The 18,840-nt window shown below is 44.6% G+C and overlaps 1 protein-coding gene across 4 annotated transcripts in view; it reads right to left on the bottom strand.

Moving 5' to 3' along the window:
• The window catches only part of MORN1 (MORN repeat containing 1), a 116,562-nt gene that overhangs the window by 22,429 nt on the left and 75,293 nt on the right, over positions 1–18,840 (bottom strand). Inside the window, exon 13 of one of the 4 annotated variants that reach the window (XM_035119528.2) lies at positions 2,237–17,245. The exons of the other annotated variants lie outside the window; for them this stretch is intronic. Within the exon in view, the coding sequence (XP_034975419.1) occupies positions 17,056–17,245 (190 nt within the window). The 3' untranslated portion in view covers positions 2,237–17,055. Of the gene's footprint in view, positions 1–2,236; positions 17,246–18,840 lie in introns of those variants that run through there. 4 annotated transcript variants of the gene reach the window in all.

Below are 18,840 nucleotides of genomic sequence, written 5' to 3'. Positions count from 1 at the left end.
TGACCACCAGTCAGGCATGCTGGATCAGGTAGAAGTTGTAGTTCAAAACATCTAGAGGGCGCAAATTTGGGGAAGAATGTTCTCTGGGTAAAATTAAATAAACCACTGTGGGAATATTTGTTGGAAGGGCAGTATAAAAATACCTTAAATAACAAATAAGGTAAAATAGTTCAGTGTGGTAACGCTTTGTATGCAGAAGGACCAGATTCAGGCAACAGAATCTTCATTTAAAAGAATTTAAAACTGCTGGAAAAACCACTGGTGAGAAGATGTGTATATGAAAAAGATGTGGGGATTGATCTACAATTTTGTTTCTGAATTCTTTTTAAAATGCCACATATGCCTGGAAAGATGGAAAAGAGAGGAGAAGGATAAGAATCCAGAATCAACAGACAACTAAAAATGCAACTTTTTTTGTATTTTTGTTCAGAAACAAGAACACAGCAGATGGGCATCTGCAAACAACAAGTGCCGCTTATGGGTGAGCAAATGGGGAGATGAATTATTGGCTACTTTTTTGTACACTTCCTCTGTGGCATCTGGTACTGTCCACTAACATTTCTCTTAGTAGCTTTTTTCCTGTGTGTACAAAGTACTTTACAATTTGCTCTTCTGGCACCCTGTTAAGATAGATTAGAAGCAGAAATCTTGCACACTGCACACAACAGCATTACTCCTCCTCATTCATTTCATGGTACCTTTCTTTCCCTTCCTTTCCGTACCTCCATCAAACCACTAACTCACAGAGTCCTGCTCAAGTCCTGTACTGCTCTCAGCTTTGTAAGAAAACGGCTTCAGTCTCCAGCTAGTAAGTCATGGTGCAAAGGAGAGAGGGAGAGGTTGGCAGAATGGAAGAGGCGTATACTCATAGAATCAAAGAACTGTAGGGTTGGAAGGGACTCCAAGGGCCTTGGGGATAAGGTGAGTACTTGCTGAATGGATTGAAAGGGATGAATAAACTGCCCCCCACCCCTGGAGGGAGTGTCACCACTGCAAGTAAGCAGGGAGGAGGCAGGGAGGGAACCCAGATCCAAATCTGCCACCCCTCCCAGAGTGCTGCTTGAGATGACTGCCTCAGAAAGACTCATGATAGTATCAGCCCTGAACCTGTTAGTCTTTACGTATGCCAGAAGACACTCCACAGTTTTGAACAAAATACTATGGCTGAAGTGAACCAATGTTTAGGTAGAGTGGTCCTCTTGGTCTCTATATCTTGCAGATTAACAGTATCTGAAGGGTTGCCATGCAGAAGGATGGGGAAGACTTCTTGTTTGTTGCTCCAGAGGGCAGAACTAGGGGGTGGGGGAAATGGATGGAAACTTCAGGGAAGTGTATTTCAGCTAGAGTTGCATGACAGTGGAACAGATTGCCTTGAGGAGTGGTGAGCTTTCCTTTGCCGGAGGTATTTAAGCAGCAGCTGGATAGCCATCAATCAGGGAGGCTGTGTTTGCATCCCGTACTGAGTAAGTGATTGGGCTATATTATCTCTAAGGTTATTTCTAATCCAAACATTCTATGATAGAGGATGACTGGCAATAAGTCATTTTTCTGCACTACTGTAATGCACTGTATGTGGAGCTGCCCTTGGAGATGGCCTGGCGTCTGAACCTGGGTATCTAAAGTGGCTGCTAAGCTGGTTAGTGGGGTAGCTTGATAGGACTGTGAGTCATTGGTCCTGAAAGTGCTACACTGCTTCCAGTGAGCTACCAGGCCTAATTCAATGTACAGTGGTACCTCGACTTACAAAGGACTCAACAACCGAATTTTTCAACTTACGAATGGGGGTAATGGCCGCGTGCTTATGAATGTCTCGATATCCGAAAAAAACCCGTGGCGGTTTTAGATAGGGATTTTTCGACTTACGAATTTTTAGATAGGGTTGCTTCGACTTATGTTTTTTTCCGTTTCCAATGCATTCCTATGGGAAATCGCGTTTCCAATGGCGTTTTTTGACTTACGAATTTTTCGACTTACAAAGGTGCCTCGGGAACGGATTAAATTCGTAAGCCAAGGCACCACTGTATAAGTACTAACATATCTAATAAGTACTAACATATCGACGGCGAAGGCCCAGCCTCGCAGAGGGGTTGAGAAAAGCGAAGCCGGGCCTTCGCCGTCGCGCTCCTGCGACGTCTCTCCACCTTCGCCGTTGCGCTCCTGGAGGTCGCGCCATCCAGGAGCGCGACAGCGAAGGTGGAGAGACGTCGCAGGAGCACCCCTGCGGGGTGGAGAGAGACGTCGGCACAGGGTCAAGAGAAGCAGCCGACGCTCCAACCAGAGCCAGACGCACCGCGAGCCACCCTGGCCAGTCCTGGTGACTGGTGGTGGCGGCGGCCGCTCTGAGAAGGAGGAAGGTCGCCCGGCCGGCACCGCGGAGCGAGAGGGACGGAGAGCCGTGGGCACCGCCGCCGCGCAGCGAAACAACTCAACAAGCCTCTTGCCGCTTGCCAAGCAGGGGAGAGGCTGTGTCGTGCAGGGGCTGCGGGAGCTGCAGCAGGGGTCTCCACCATGAAGCGGCTCAGGAGTCTCCACCTGCCTCCTCCTCTGCAGCCGCTGTTGCTGCTGCTGCTGGGAGCCCTTTTCTACCCGTGAGGTAAGAACTTCTGAAGGGAACCCCCCCCCTCCGGTTTTCAGCCTCCTTGAATGAGCGCAGCGCAGCGTTTCCCATAGTCAGGAACGGATTAATCCACTTTCCATGACTTTCAATGGGAAAGTTCGCTTCGGTTTATGAACACTTCGGTTTATGAACAGACTTCCGGAACCAATTGTGTTCGTAAACCGAGGTACCACTGTATACCCAAATGGCCTGGGACCCAAGTATTGAAAATAGCCCTTTCTTGGACCTTACTATCAGCAGGTGAGCCTTGGTGATGCCACCACTGTGGTCTGCCTGGTTGGTGTTGACCCATGACAGGGCCTTCACAGTGACAGTTCCCTATTTGTAGAATGCTCTGCAACTGCTTCAGTGGGGCAACTCCTAGAAAGAGTTGCTGAGACCACTAGGCCTGAGCTGTCGTTTGTTTCCACGAATAAAGATTTAACTGCACTGGCCTCAAGTGATTTATTGTTTTTGTTGCTGACCTATGCCTGACTCCAGCCCTTATTCTATTACAACTACTACTACTACTACTACTACTAACAACAACAACAACAATACTCCTGGGTTTGGAAGTGAAGCTGTGTTTGGGTGACTTGCAGCCACATAACTGATAGCAACAGTACTGTAGATTGGAGCTCCGCTTTCCAGAACAGATATTGTTACTGTCACATCTACTGCAACACAATTGCTGAAGATCTAACATAAAATAAATAAATAAATAAATATGTGCATCGTTTTGCAGTAGCATCAAGTATCTATTCAAGTGTTAAAAAAAATAATTGACTCCATCTGTATTGGCCTAATGACTGATTAAATGACTAATCAAGGAAGTCTTAATTAAAACATTTTTTTCCCGTGCAAGAAGAGCATGGGAGAGGGGGAGAAAGAGGAGGAAAGCACTCATTAATGCCTTACAATGTGTGTCGGATTCCGTTTGTGTCATTCGCTAACAGTCGTCAAATGAGTAATTATGCACAAGGTCATTTTCCAGGGATTTTTTTTTCCTTTTTTGCATACATCATCAAGCTGATTGGATTAGGCTTTGGTGCTCGACTGGGTTCTGCAAGTGGCAGCATTTTCCCCAAGACAAAACAGGTAATTAAAGGCTGCTGAGAATAAGCATGTTGAAGAGACAATATTTCCTCTGTCACTGTTAAGAGCTGGCCTGGGACTGTGGACAGCTGTACCCGCAATCCTTGGGGCTGGGGCCAGACCAAGGAACATAGGAGCCTGCCTACGTAATACAAAGTCAGGCTATTGATCCATCTAGCTCGGTGTTGCCTACACTGACTGACAGTGGCTCTCTAGGCAAGTAGAGGCAGGATCAGGGATGCTCTGAGGTCAACATTGGGGGCTCTGCTGTGATGTGGGCCTCAGCAAGTGCTTCAAAATGCTAACTTGTGTTGCGGGTTCACACAGATACTGATTATGCAATCCTTTAGGAACACAGGGAGCTGCCTTATATGGAGTCAGGACATTGGTCCTTTTATCACACTTTTGTCCACATTGACTGGCAGCAACTCTCCAGGGCTTCAGGCAAGAGCGTCTCCCATGCCTACCTGGAGATGCTGCAGAGTGAACATGGGAACTTGTATGCAAAATGGATGCTCTGCTAATGAGCTACAGCCTTTTCCTTCTGTGTTGGAAGTCGGGCAGTGCTGAAGCCCGAGCACACATAGTCCCAGCTATGCTAAGCTGCAGCTGTTCCAGCCCAAAACTCCAGCACCTGCCTCCTTTCATCCCACTTCCATTTCCAAAACTCAAAGAGATATCTATCATAACTGCATCCTCCCCTTCCTTCAAGAAGCTCAAGGCAGAAGAGCATTTTATCCTTACAACAACCCAATGAGGTAGGTTAGGCTAAGAGACAGCAACTGGCCCAACATAACACAGCTTTGTGGCTGAGTGGTGAATAGAGGAGCACAGGCCTCACTGTTTTTGCCTGAAAACTTATCTGCAACTCCAGCCTTTTCCAACCTAGGGCCCTGGGGCTGTTTCAGAGTGTGCTGGCTGGGGCTAATGAGAGTTGCAGTCCAAAACAGCCATAGGATCCAAGGTTGGAAAAGCCTGCACTACACCACACTGGCCCTGCAAGGCTTTTCCCCTTCCCACCCTATGCTCACTAAATCAACTTTCATCAGAGCCAGCAGTTGCCAGAATAAATTAATTTGGGAACTTGTGTTGTGTTTTCGATCACATTACATAAATTCCATCGGCACAAAGCATTTCTCCGCCTGAATCAGATGGCGGAGCTCTGTGTGTGTGAAAGAGTGGGGGGGGGGCGATCACATTTTTAAAAGTAAAGTAAGATGGCAGCATGAAACTCACTGAGATGACTTTTTCTTTTATTGGCTCCACATTTTGCTCTGATGCTTAGCAATCTTTGCTATGGAAAAACAACAAATGCCCTCAGCTGCCACAGCTGAGTTCAATTTACTTAAAACAATATATGAAAATAAGGATGGCAATCTTTTTTTCTTTTCTAAATTATATTTCGAAGGAGGGGGCAAAAAAAGGTATGTCTTGGGGACTGCATGTGCCAACTTTCCATTCGGCTGTGACTCGTGTCTTAAACATGCATGCTTTTCAAATGGTGTGTGCAGCCTAGGAAAATGCCGTTGCCATGCCAAAAGAAACTTAGTCATGACTACATGGATTGGCCTCTGCATTCTTAAGAGGCTGCTTTCTTCCATATATCCCATTGGGACATCGCAGGGCTTATCTAGATCATCAGCTAAGTCATGTCCCATGCGCATTTTAAGCTGTTGACTCAAAAAGGTTGAAAACCTCTAGCATAATTGTAAAAGGTTTGGCATAAGCATCACCCAAATGGACCCCATTGGGCTGTTACCCAAACAGAGATGGAACTTTCCACGTAATGTAATGTCACACTGAACATGCAAACAACAACAAACCACCTTCAGTAAACCATGATTCCTTGCAGCATGGGGCCTATGGGTGGGTTATTCCCTGCAGGAAATACTGTTATCATCCTCAACCTGGTGCCCTCCAGAACTATAACTCCTGTCATCCCTGACCATTGGCGCTGCTGTCTGAGTCTGATGAGACCTGGAATCCAGGGTCCAGCAACATCTGGAGGGCATCAGGCTCAGAAGGCTGTCTTAAGGAGAAGGCATGTGCATCTGTTCAACCAGAAACAGACTTCCATGAGGCCGTATCTCATGCTGCATAGAACAAAACTGTAACACCAATCGAGCAATGGCTTTGTGCCAGGATATAAATATGGTCCATTTGGAACTGCATTTTACATCTCAATTCACTGGGAATGTCACTCTGTCAATACAACCTCATTCCTGCTAGAGCATGCAGCTATGCTTGCAGGCTCTCTGCTTGTCTCTCTCTCTCTGTACATTTGATTTCTTGAAAATGGAAAACCCTAAGAGGCTTGGGGTCATGATTGCCTACCCTGACAGGAAGCCAGCTGCCAACACACTTATTGATTCTGACTGTAGATACCAGAGTTATGGTTTGTGGACGTGTTGAACTTACTTTACAATATTTCAATGGAAACTCAGATTTGAAAAGCATGGAAAATCCTGAAATGTGGATTCATACCATAATACCATCTTATAGGACAATGTGGTACCCTCCTGATGTTGTTGAACTCCAACTGCCATTAGCCCCAGCCAGTGTGGCCTAGGGTCAGAGATGATGGGCGTTGTAGTTCACAACATCTGGAATGTATCATGTTGGCTACCCCTGGTATATAGAGTGACTTATGTCAATATGCATGGGGAGGAGAGGGATTTTACTTGGAAGCTGGGGAAAAGAGACTAAAAGGAAGAATAAAACACATTCACGTGGATCAGGCACATGTGAGCTTCTGGACAACAGCCACAGACTTTAAAAAGAAAATCAGTTTTGCTAATACAAGAAGCTGCTTTAATCTGCATCCATCTAGCCCAATATTACTGACACTGACTGGCAGCAACTCTTCAGTTTCAAGTAGTGGATTCTCTCAGTTCTATCTGGAGATGTCGAGAATTGAACCTGGCACTTTCTGCATGCAAAGCAGATGCTCCATGGCCCTTTCTGTACAGCAGTTACAGTCAACAAAGCATCATAACTTTAACCTTGCAGATACCAATGACATTCCATTTTAGTTTGGAGAAAAGAACTTATTGCTTCTAAAATTATGCCACCATAACTTATTAGGAATATGTAATATCTATGAGTCAAAGAAGATATTTCAGAAGTTATTTTTCTTCTCTTTTTAAATATATATATATAACATGGAACAATGCAACACAATCCACACCTACCCTTCTGATGCAAATGAACAACCATTGCACAACTCCCAAAATTACAGGGTGATGTGTCACTCTTAATCTTCCTAGGAATGTGGGAGTTCCTGTTTCAATCACTTCCATTGTCTGAAATCTACCAGATGATAACGGAAGAACTGCCATCTCAGGCGAAGATTGATATGTAGGTGAGGTTAATAAATGAGCCAAACGGCATGCTTACTGTAGGTTATAAAGGAAGAAGATCAATGTAAGAGACAGCTACAAGTGCACAAGGCGACCTCTGTGCCTTAAACTTTGGTCCAGACATTGAACTAGCATTGATTATAGAGGTTTCTCATTCAAGCTGCCAGTTCAAAATGAATTAAACTCACAATCAAATTTAGACTCTGGTGTCAACTCCACACTTGCGATGGGCACTTAGAAGGCTGAGCTGGGGATTTGGCAAACATTGTAGGATACAGATCTATCAACTGCGATAGTTCAGTGGAAATGTCAGAATACCGAGCGCTGGAAACAAACAACACAGAATGACTGCCATCACTTTGCTGTTACGGATATAGATAGGGTTTTTATGTTGTTATTTGCCCACTTATCTTTGGATGAAGAGCAGCATACAAATTTAATAAATAATAATATAAATTGGCCATGCTTGCTGGGGCTGATGGGAGCTGTAGTTCTGCAACATTTAGAAGGCCAAAAAGGTTCCCCTCAGCTACTCTCAGGCTTGAACCCAGTGTATGCAAAGGTCGCAGTGCCATCTTCAGACGCACAAGGGAATAGGAAAATGTGAACTTACCGTACATTTTGCTTCTTAGGGGTTCTGGAGTGGGATGTTCTCACACATGCTCCATGGCAGAGCATGTACTTTGCTTGCAGGATACGCCGGGTTCAGTTCCTGGCACCTCCAGGCAGGGCTTGGAAAGATTCCCTGTCTTAAATCCTAGAGAGATGCTGCCAGCCAGTGTAGGCAGGACTGAGCAAGATGGAGCTGATGGTCTGATTCATTATCAGGCAGCTTCCCACGTTCTTATGACAGTCTTTACCTCTGGGAAATGCATCATATCGGTTGATAGGCAAGAACAACACCTAGTGGTGACATTTCCCCTCGGCTCCCAGACCGGCCCCCAATGATTTAACAGGCGGCTGGGTTCTAGCATCCGGAGCTACTGCAAAACAATTCAAATTTTGCTTCAGATGCTTGTTTGTTTGTTGAGAGAGGGGTGCCATTTTAGACAGGGACTTGGGGCCATGGTTTGGCGGTGAGCTGAACCCCAAGCAAAAACAGCACCCCTGAGGAGTCAAGTCTTTCCTCTCTTCTGACGCAGTATCCTGTGCATAGCTTTCCCCCTTTCCCAGGCTTGGAGTGGGAGATCAGAAAGCTCTACATCTCTCCTCACCTCCTTTTCCTTGCCCCCAGAGAGGGACATAGTAGCTTCTCAGCTGCAGAAGCCCATCCTTGGCGTGGTTAGGCCACAGTTCATGGCACTCTGCAACCCTTCACCACAAGCAGACACCGTTTTGAATGCCATGAGGGGCTGCGGCCTTCTTCGACCAGAGTTTCACAGCCCTTTTTAAATTAGGTAATTAATTACCTAATTAACAACAACAATGACCCAGCAGCAACTAGAATCCAGATTTCAAGAGAGCAGCGAAGGAATTGTTAGTCAAACCCTAAAACGGTTCCATGAGGTCTCAGTTTTCCCGCCTTTTTTTTTTTTACCTCAGCCCTGTGATGTTGCTCTTGCCTGTGTTTTTGCCTTCACAGAGCCAGAGCAGGTACCCCGAAGAGAAATGGCAGCCCTCATTCTCTTGTCTTGTGAGCAAGATGCTCTCACTTCTCTTTTGAGACTCAGGGCTGGAATTAGGGCTGGAAGAATAACGGGTTTAGTTTGCTTTTCACATGGGACTGAGCCAGTCAGAATAACTTTCTTGTGGATTGGAAGGCAAACCCCAACTTCACTGGCGTTTGGGATGCCGTTTATGGCACATAAAAAAAGGTTGGACTTTAATAGGTGGTAACAACACCCTTAAAAGAATGGCAAGACAACAAAATATGAGATTATGCTTTGATGGCAAAGTCAACGTCTTTGCTACATCTAGAGAACAAAGTCAAAGGCAACACAGTTTTTGTTCAAGATGGTGCGTTTTTAGAACACTGTAGAAAAATAGGATTATTTCTCAATATATGTTATGGGCTCACAAAGTTTTGACTAAAAATGTATATACCTTTTTATATATATCTCAATATATATATTGAGCTGGGCGTAGTAATTGTGCACATACTGAATGTTTATATGAATTAAGTTGTAATTGTCTCTTGTTTGGTTCTCTTTGTTCTTCTTGGAAGCCTTGCACTTTATTACATAAATAATAAATAAATAATTATTATTTAAATAACCTTTCTCATATAAAAATACGTCCTAAGGGCTGCATTCAATGTTAATCCTACTTAAAGTAGACCCATTAATATTAATGGACATGACTAGCTTAAGTAAGTCTATTCTACTCTGAGTAGAACTTAGTTGAACACCCCCCTAAATGTGTATTTTATGTGTAAAATCTAAATGCATATTTCTTTGTGTTTTCTTACAAACAAAGGCTTAGGAGCAGTGTACAACAAACAAAAAAAGTCTGCAGAAAACGGGACAAGGCAGACCTGTGACTGAACTCCAGCAAAACTGAAATGTGACAGGATTAGGCTGCTTACTCCATCCTTAGCTGGAAAGTAATGAGAACCAAATGAACATACCGAGGGTGTGTAGTCTTTCAGACACAAATGTAATGGAGAGGGATAGCAACTCCCAGTCCCCTCACCTCCTAGGCCCACAGCCTTTTAGATGAAGATATGCTCATTTGGGGCTTCTTTTTTAGTTTAGAGAAAAAGCAAGTAAGAGGGGACATGATAGAAATGTAAAATATCATACATGGTGTGGAGAAAGTGGACGGGGAAATGTTTTTCTCCCTCTCATAATACGAAAAACCACAGAGCATCCAACAACAATGAATGTGGGAAGATTCAGGACACACCAAATTACTTCTTCACAAAGCACATGGTTAAGCAACGGAATTTGCTTCCACAGGAGGTAGTGATGGCCACCAACTTGGACAGCTTTAAGAGGACTGGGCAAATTCATGGAAGGTGAGGCCATTAATGGCTGCTGGCCACAATGGCTATGTTCTCCCTGCATTGTTGGAGGCCTCTGAATACCGGTGGATAGAGAATCATAAGTAAGGAGAGTGCTGCTGCATTCATGTCTGGCTTGTTGGTATTCCCATTGGGGCTCCTGGTTGTCCACTGAGAGATTAGGATGCTGAACTAAATGGGCCTTTGGCCTGATCCAGCATGGTTCTTCTTATGTTCTTACACAGCATCAGCTGCTGTGACTGGCAGGCACAATGAAGCCTCTGGGTTGGCCAGGTGTGGAGCCTGATCTTCACCCACTGTCTAATCAATAGAATTTTATTTCCAAGGAATGCAGCCTCCAGATCGGGATTCAGCTATGGCTGCAGATGGCCCCAAAGCAAGCAGCCTACAGTAGCATAACTTTTCATTTTACAATTGTTAGAAATGAGATGCTGATGAGTTGGCAGGTTTGTGAAATCAAAAGTAGTCAGTTGACATACATCTGAATGATCAGGGACTTCAAGCAACATAAAATGATGTTTCTAAATGGTAGTCTGTAACGGTGGATGCTTAAGAATGCTCTTTGACCTGAAGACTGGAAGCACGCAAGCCTATGCAATCTTGATGTGCCCTGAAGCACGTCAAGGGAAGAAAAAGAAAAAGAAATATTGATAGAAAGAAGGTTGGCTGGAGCCTGTCTAAACTTCCTGATATTCTACATTCCTTCTTTTGATTTTTAGATAGCACTTATGCTATTATTTACATTTCTCCCCTTCTCATTTATTTATTGACTCCTCATTTATCTCTCCAAATGTGGGTGTGCTTTTAAAAAAGTATTTTGTATTCCTGATCCATTTTATATGGTGACAGATGCTTCCATTGGCACATTGCATTGCCTAGCTAATCTACATGTAGGTTTTTTAAGTAGGTGACAGCTCTTCCAATGATTTTTATCTTCCAAACCACATTCCATTGCAACCTGATTCCTTCCCCTCTGTTACTGTATAGGGCTGATGGATTCTTTCACTCTCTCCACTATGTTCCTTCTCTGTGCCCCTCCTCCGTCTGTTGAGTATTATCTCAACTAAGCACATTTGCAGCCCTACATTTTGCCTGAATCCTCATGGTTCATTAATAATATTGGGAAGAAGGACAATAGTTTATGCAAAACTGAAGTATTTTGGCAGCTCTGCTTCTTAGGATACTGGTGGTGTTTCCCCCCCATTTTTTTTCCTTTTTCTGTTTCCAAACACCTCTCTAGAAGACATTCCACAGCCATACTGTAAAGAACTCAGGAGAGTACTACACATAAAATGTTGCTGTTCCTTTTGTGGGGGTCTAGAAGTGTGAATTTCACACAATACTGAAGTTGATTAATAGTTTCTTATTTGAAAAAAGTTCAAAATGCAGCTCAATCAAAACATTTTTTAAGAACTAAGGTTTATATGTCCCCAAACTCCCAAGTAAGCTTTTGAAAACCCTATACTATATTACCATACCTTTCAAGGTATGCAATTCTTTTCTCCAGTCAATGGAGATTCTCAGGAATGTGTGACGACACCTGATGATAGCAAATAAAGACCTAGGAATAGGCACCCCAAAATAACTCATACATCCAGAATAGTATGGTCTACTACAAGATGGCATTCAGTCATGTTCAGTCCAAGACATTCATAGGGTACAGCACGTCAAAGAGGTACCCCTATGTCAGTCACAAAGGAATTGGATTTTACTGTCCTGGACTGATTGTATATAAAATAGGAATACTTTTTATTTTAATTTTAACTGTCAGCATATTTGGTAAGTATAGGGTTAACCTAGAGTTCTAGTGGGTGCCCCAACGTAATGTCTGGAGGGGGGAGCATATGCAGCTCTCCAGGCCACTCTATCTGGTCCTTAGAATGTTCCCAGGCTACACCCCTCATTGACTCTGCCTTGCTTATTTTAGTCTGGCTGGAAAGTGTCCTTGAAGTCTGATACTGCTTCTTGCTTGCCTGGATGGAGGATAGAAAGGGGTGTGTGACTGTGTTTAGAAACTAGCCTTCTGCATGATGGCAAAATTTGCACTCACTGCTCCACCCACTTTTCCATTAGGGTCCTGCCCACCAGTGGCTGTAAAAGGTTCCCCATCCCCTGCTGCAAGTGAAATCAATACATAGCACCAGTCTGTGAAAATGCAGCCTATAATACTCCTCCAACTGTTTGAAAGCTAAAGAAACCAACAGTGCAATTCCCATTGAGGTGGGTGCCCATGGATGCTGTGCAACATAATGGCCCATCTTTCCTCAAATGGAAATGATGATTATCTTCTTAATGGGGCTGTTGAGATGATGAATGCAGGTAACCTTACAGAGAGAAAATGTGCTAGATGTGATAAATAGCAGAGATCCTTCAGATGTAAGACTGCTGTAAAACAAATCACGGAAATTACTACTTTGTCTCTTCTAATTAAGCAAACCAAGAGCTCCAAGTACCTGTGATACACCTTACAGACAGAGGGAAAGCCAGTTGGACACCTGCTCCAAAATGAGGCTTCTTCATTCACTTCTGCTACTACAGAAGTAGTGTCTGCTAAAGAGATACTAATGAGATCTTCCTGGTGAGTTTCCTTTTGTGCGCACACTGAGCAGGGAATATAATTGTAGCTGCATCAGCCATTCATTCTTCTTGTGAAGTGAACTGTAATGACTAATCGTTCTGCTGTTGTCCTACTCTGAACCAAAAAATTGCAATTACTCTAATATTTGCTTATGTTTCTGTAGATCTGTGAGCTGATTCTTCATATTTTGGGTTTATTCTGGAGGTAAGATATATGGGGGAGGGGATTTCTTTCAGCACAAGAAAATGGCACAGTTTTAACCCTTTCGGAAGAACCATAGATCAGTCGTAAAGGAGCTATTTTTGCATGAACAAAGTCCCACATTCAATCTTGGCATCCCTCTGAAAACCTGCAGAGCTGCTGCTTGTCACTGTATATCTTAGGTGCAATGTAAGTTGACAGTTAATATGCATAACAGCTGCCCCCTGTGCACATTTACCAGGCTTCATGGAGAATATGCAGATACGGTAATCTGATCATGAAGAGGGAGTCATGCACATTCCTCCATCTGGTACGCAGGCTGAGACCCTACCTGCCTGTGGACTGCCTCGCCAGAGTGGTGCATGCTCTGGTTATCTCTCGCTTGGACTACTGCAATGTGCTCTACGTGGGGCTACCTTTGAAGGTGACTCGGAAACTTCAACTAATCCAGAATGCAGCAGCTAGACTGGTGATTGGGAGTGGCCGCCGAGACCACATAACACCGGCCTTGAAAGACCTACTTTGGCTCCCAGTATGTTTCCAAGCACAATTCAAAGTGTTGGTGCTGACCTTTAAAGCCCTAAACGGCCTCGGTCCAGTATACCTGAAGAGCGTCTCCACCCCCATTGTTCTGCCCGGACACTGAGGTCCAGCGCCGAGGGCCTTCTGGCAGTTCCCTCACTGCGAGAAGCAAAGCTACAGGGAACCAGGCAGAGGGCCTTCTTGGTAGTGGCACCCGCCCTGTGGAACACCCTCCTATCAGAGGTCAGAGAGATTAACAACTACCTGACATTTAGAAAATATCTAAAGGCAGCCCTGTTTAGGGAAGTTTTTAATCTGTGATATTTGATGTATTTTAATGTTTGTTGGAAGCCGCCCAGAGTGGAAGGGGAGGCCCAGCCAGATGGGCGGGGTATAAATTAATAAATAAAAAATAAATAATAAATAATAAATTATTATTCTATTATTATTATAAAGTGCCATTGAGATGTGCACATTCCCCAAGGCCTGTTGGAGAGCATGCATATTGGCTGGAAAGTGTCCCCAATTCCCTCTTCTGTTGTTGCGCACATTCACCACTCAACTTACATTACCTTTAACATACTGTATATAAAACTAGAAGAACCAATGATCAGACTCATTGTAAGGCAGCTTACTAAGTTCTTAACCCTGTCAAAGGCTTAGGAGCAGTGTACAACAGTGTTTCTTGAAAGTTTAGAGGAGTCAGCTCCAGCCTAGCTGCCTCAAAGTTAAGGCCTACTGCACCAGTGTCTACCAAACTGCATACAGGGAAACACATAGAATCATAGAATTTTAGAGTTGGAAGGGACCACAAGGATCATCTAGTTCAAACCCCTGGCAATGCATGACAGAATGCTTCTCCATAGAAAACTTCCCTCCACCTAGATAAGAAGTATATCAGAGTGAATGGTTCAAGCCTAAGCTTTTTGCTTGTTTATGTCAAAGCATTCAGTCATGTGAGTCCCTGTTTGCGGTCTGAAGTAGGATATTAGAAAAAATATGTTGATCCCTTCAGCAACAACTTGACAAGGCTTGGCAAGATGTTTAGAGATGACTGGTGGACTTGATGTGGCCATAGAACCGATGTAGTCCACTGGGAGCTGATGCCCATTGAGACTGGTATTGCAGAATACAAGGAGGCAAACAGGAGGTGGAGCCACAACCAATGACAGACAAAGACAGAAATGATAACAGCTAATATTAGTTTTGTCTCCATCCTCCCTCCTGCTGAGTGCCACACAAAATTTGGTATTTTAAATATTATTGAACTTTTTAAAAAACAAAACAAAGTACCCATTTTTAAATGTACTCTCAAAGCATGCATTTTCAAATGTAATTTATCCTAAAGTGCACATTTTTATATGCATTTTGGGTTCTTTTTTTAAAACAAATTTGAGAACAGCATTGCAAAATTCAGAGGTGAAATCTGGAGAACTGCATTCTGATTCACAGATTAGATTGGGATGTGTGTATCAGTTCAGTGCAATTATAAAAATTTACAAAGAACAAATTTCTAGAGCATCCCTACATGATAACCTGACTGTGACAAATAATGTCGTGGCTAGAAAATCTTATTTATGTAACAAAATTTATATACCACTTGACTGAAACAATACCTCTAAGTGGCTTACAAGAAGTTTTAAAATGATCAATTCAAAACATGTAATATTTTTTAAAGCAATTAAAATCAGCTGTAAACTAAGAAAGATGAAAACACATCAATTTCTATGTGCCTGGCTAGGCTTACCTAAACAAAAATGTTATAAACAGTTGCCAGAAAGACTACAGTGAGGCATTTGCCTGATGTCAATATGTAGGTAGTTCCGAAATATAGGGGCTGCCTATGTAAAATATACATTTCTTACAAGTGCATAATGAATATTGTGTGGCACTTGTAACAGTGCAAGTTCCACAGATCAAAGCCGTTGAGTGGGCACATAGGAAGAAAGGCAATCCCACAAGTAAACTGGCTCCAAGCAATTGATGCCTTTATATACTAATATTAACAACTTAAACTTGGCCCAGTAGCAAATCAGCAACCAGTGCAGATCTCTAAGTAGAGGGTCTATATGCTGACAAGGTCTCATTCCTGTCAGTAGTTGTGCTGCAGCATTATACACTAACTGCAGCTTCTGGATCAAATGGAAGGGAAGCCTCATGTAAAACATATGGCTGTGATCTAATATTTAAGGCACCAATGCATGAACTACTGTGGTCAAGCTCTCCCTGCCCAGGAATGGCCATAGCTGTTGTAGCAGGTGCAGTTGGTAAAAGGCGCTTCTTGCCAGAGTGTCTACCTGGGCCTTCAGTAGGACAAATCTAAATCTGGGGGGAAACACCAGACTATACATGCAGCACCTTGTCCACATCAGCTGACTGCAAAAGTTAAAACTGATCCCACAACACATCACCAACTCTGGCACTGGGTACATCTGAAACTACAAAAACTGTGGAGTCAAGGTCACTCCAAAGTTGAGCAACTTTATCATCAGAGTGTGTAGCCAGCTGGTCACAGTGGGTCCTCAAGTACTCCAGAGGACCCTCTCTGTTAGTGGGAATTAGAAACCTCTGGGATGTCTGAAATAATGCTGCTGGCCGACTTCTATAAGATGTAATTCAAGCTGCAAAATCTTAGTTTCCATTTCTTTCATGGCACTGGCTTCCTTTTTAGCCACAACCAACAAAGCTACTATTTTGGTATTTGGGGGCGGGGGGGGGGGGAGATGGTGTTCTTGAGCTGCGATCACTTTTTCAAGATTCTTGGAATTTCAGTAGGTGCATAGAGGTATTTACCACAGTGGGCATAAACGTGATGTGCGTGTGTCCCCGCTCCAGGAATTAATTTCTCTACTGCCAATCACTGTGATCTGAAGTGCCCCTTGTTTGTTAAAAGCCACACTTTAAGCTTGATCAGTTTTTTCATCTCTACATTTTTCAACCCCTCCCACACACTTGATCCATGTTCCAGCCACACAGTGCAGCAAATTTCAGCACATGGGGCTAAGGCTGTGTAAAAAGCTATGGGAAGTTTGAGGTTACACCTCACATCTGAAAGCTGAGCTTTCTATTTAACATGCAAACAAAGGATCTTAAATTGGGTGGTGAAGGACTGTTGCAGAGAGATGGCTGGATAGTAAAAAGATAGAAAATTTCCACAAACACACATGGCAAGCAGCTCATTAGGCCCTTCCAGAGTCATGGAGGATATGGGTTTGGGGAATGTTGGACTATGTTAACCAAAGAGTTGGGGGAAACCTTTTAGGACATATAGTCAGACATTCCCCAACCCCATATCCTCCACATTTTGGACCCAAACTCCCATCAATCCCAGCCAGCATGGCCAATGGTCAAGGATGGTAGCCATTCTAGTTCAAAATATCTATAGGGCACCAAGTTGAGGAAGAATAATATAGTCTGGCTCTTTGCTTGATGCAGCCCAGACTTTGCTTGAAGACCTCAGTCCCCAGCAACGTAATTGGTGCCACTGTTGAACTGGTCTTATCAGCAATACGTGTCTCATAATCTTAGGAAGTTGCTTGTGCTTCTGACAGTAATTAACTGCACTGATATACCATATTTTCTGCAGCTGAAACAGAAGGGAATGCTACTGCAGCAGTATCAGAAAGAAGTAGTAAAACAAAGTTTTGAGTGTGGTCCAGTGGTTAGATTTAGAGTGCAGATTCCTGGGTTCAAGCCACAAAGCTTAGTAGGTGATGCTTTGGTGCGCTCTCTCACTCTCTGCCTAACTATTTTGCAGGGTTATTTTAAGGGTAAAAGGGAGACCACATCCTGAAGTGCACAGAGGAAGGGGACAATAAAGATGCTTTAAACAATACATTTTCATGTTGCTGTAGTTGCTTCTGTTTTGAGAGACACAAGAAGAAACAGAAAGTCCCAACCAAACCTGCAATCGAGAAAACATAAAGCAGGAGCTGGAAAGCAAGGAGATATGAGAAAGAGAAATTATTATTTACTGTATTTGCAGGCCGCCCTTCCACAAAAGTTCTTGGAGCAGTGAACAATTGACAATAAAATAATAATAATAAAACATCAGAAATAGAACCGCAAACTGAAAGCATGTCATAGGGGAAATCAGCACCACCACAATACGTAACAAACACCACAATCAACTCATCAGCCCTCATATGTTGAATAGAACATTACGTCAATGAGGCGGGTGAGAGCATTTCCAGCAGGATGGAATCCCACAAATCAGGGAGCCATGACTGAGAAGACCCTATTGTGACTCAGGTAAAGGATGGAACTATTAGTAGGGCCTCCCCTACAGATCTTAATGCATGGCTAAGGCAGCACTAATCAACGTGGTGCCCTCCAGATGTGGTTGGACTTCAACCCCAATCAACCACAGCCAGCATGGCCAATGGTGAAGGATGATGGGAGCTGTAGTCCAGCGATATCTGGAGGGCAATGTGTTGGCTATCCCTGGGCTAAGAAACTGATGCAAAAAAGAGGAAAGAGAAATGCCCCTTCTCAAATGACAAATTGTTTCCAATAATCCTGTGCCAATTCATTCAAGTTCTCAAGCATACTTTTGATTTTCACAGAGTTACTGTTGGGTGGTTTGGAGCACCCCAAAATTCTATGCCTGATAAATGAAGATTCTGTGTATGCGTGTGATATCCTATATAATAAAGTCCAAGTTGTCCCTGCGTCCAAGCTGTCCCGTGTGTCCCTGGGTCACTGCGCATGGGCCCCAGGGACACAGGGATTGGACGGAGAGACAACGGCCAACCGCCGCTCCGCCAACCGCCGCTCTGAAGCCCAGTCTCATGCTGGAGGTGCACGGTGAGGCGGCGGGGGAAAGAAGCGCTCCCCCCGGCAGCCTTGCCGCGCACCGCCGGCATGGGACGGCGCTTCCTCGGCGAACACAAGCAGGCAGACAGCCCGCGTGCTTGCCTTCCCCAAGGAAGCCGAAGCGGCAGCGGGCGCTGAGGGAAGCCGGCTTTGGCTTGGCGGTGGCGGGAAGAAGGGGAGGAATTCCTCCCCTTTTTCCTGCCGCCGCCAAGCCAGTCCCCGAGCCGAAGTGCGGCGCGGTGGGGGCTTTTTGCCGTTTGCCTTCCTGGAGCGAAGGGGGAGGCAAACGGCGAAAAGCACCCGCCGCGCCGCACTTCGGCTCGGGGACTGGCTTGGCGTGCGCGGCGAGGCGGCGGGGGGGGGGGAGAAGCGCTCCTCCCCCCCGCCGCCTCGGCACGCAGCGCCGGCATGGGACGGAGTTTCGGAGAAGGTCTCCGAAGCCCCGTCTCATGCGGGAGGTGCGCGGCGAGGCGGCGGAGGGGGGGAGAAGTGCTTCTCTCCCCCCCCCCGCCACGCACCTCCCGCATGAGACGGGGCTTCGGAGACCTCTGAAGCTCCGTCCCATGCCGGCGCTGCACGACAGCAGCGTTCTAGCGCCCGTTTTTAAGCGGGCTGAATTCCACTAGTATATATATATATATATCTAGAGAGAGAGAGAGAGAGAGAGAGAGAGAGAGAGAGAAGAATGACTTAAGACAATTTCACATATTGC

Source organism: Zootoca vivipara, chromosome 6 (assembly GCF_963506605.1).
Source record: "Zootoca vivipara chromosome 6, rZooViv1.1, whole genome shotgun sequence".
Classification (NCBI taxonomy): domain Eukaryota; kingdom Metazoa; phylum Chordata; class Lepidosauria; order Squamata; family Lacertidae; genus Zootoca; species Zootoca vivipara.
This window is presented reverse-complemented; position numbering and strand designations above follow the sequence as displayed.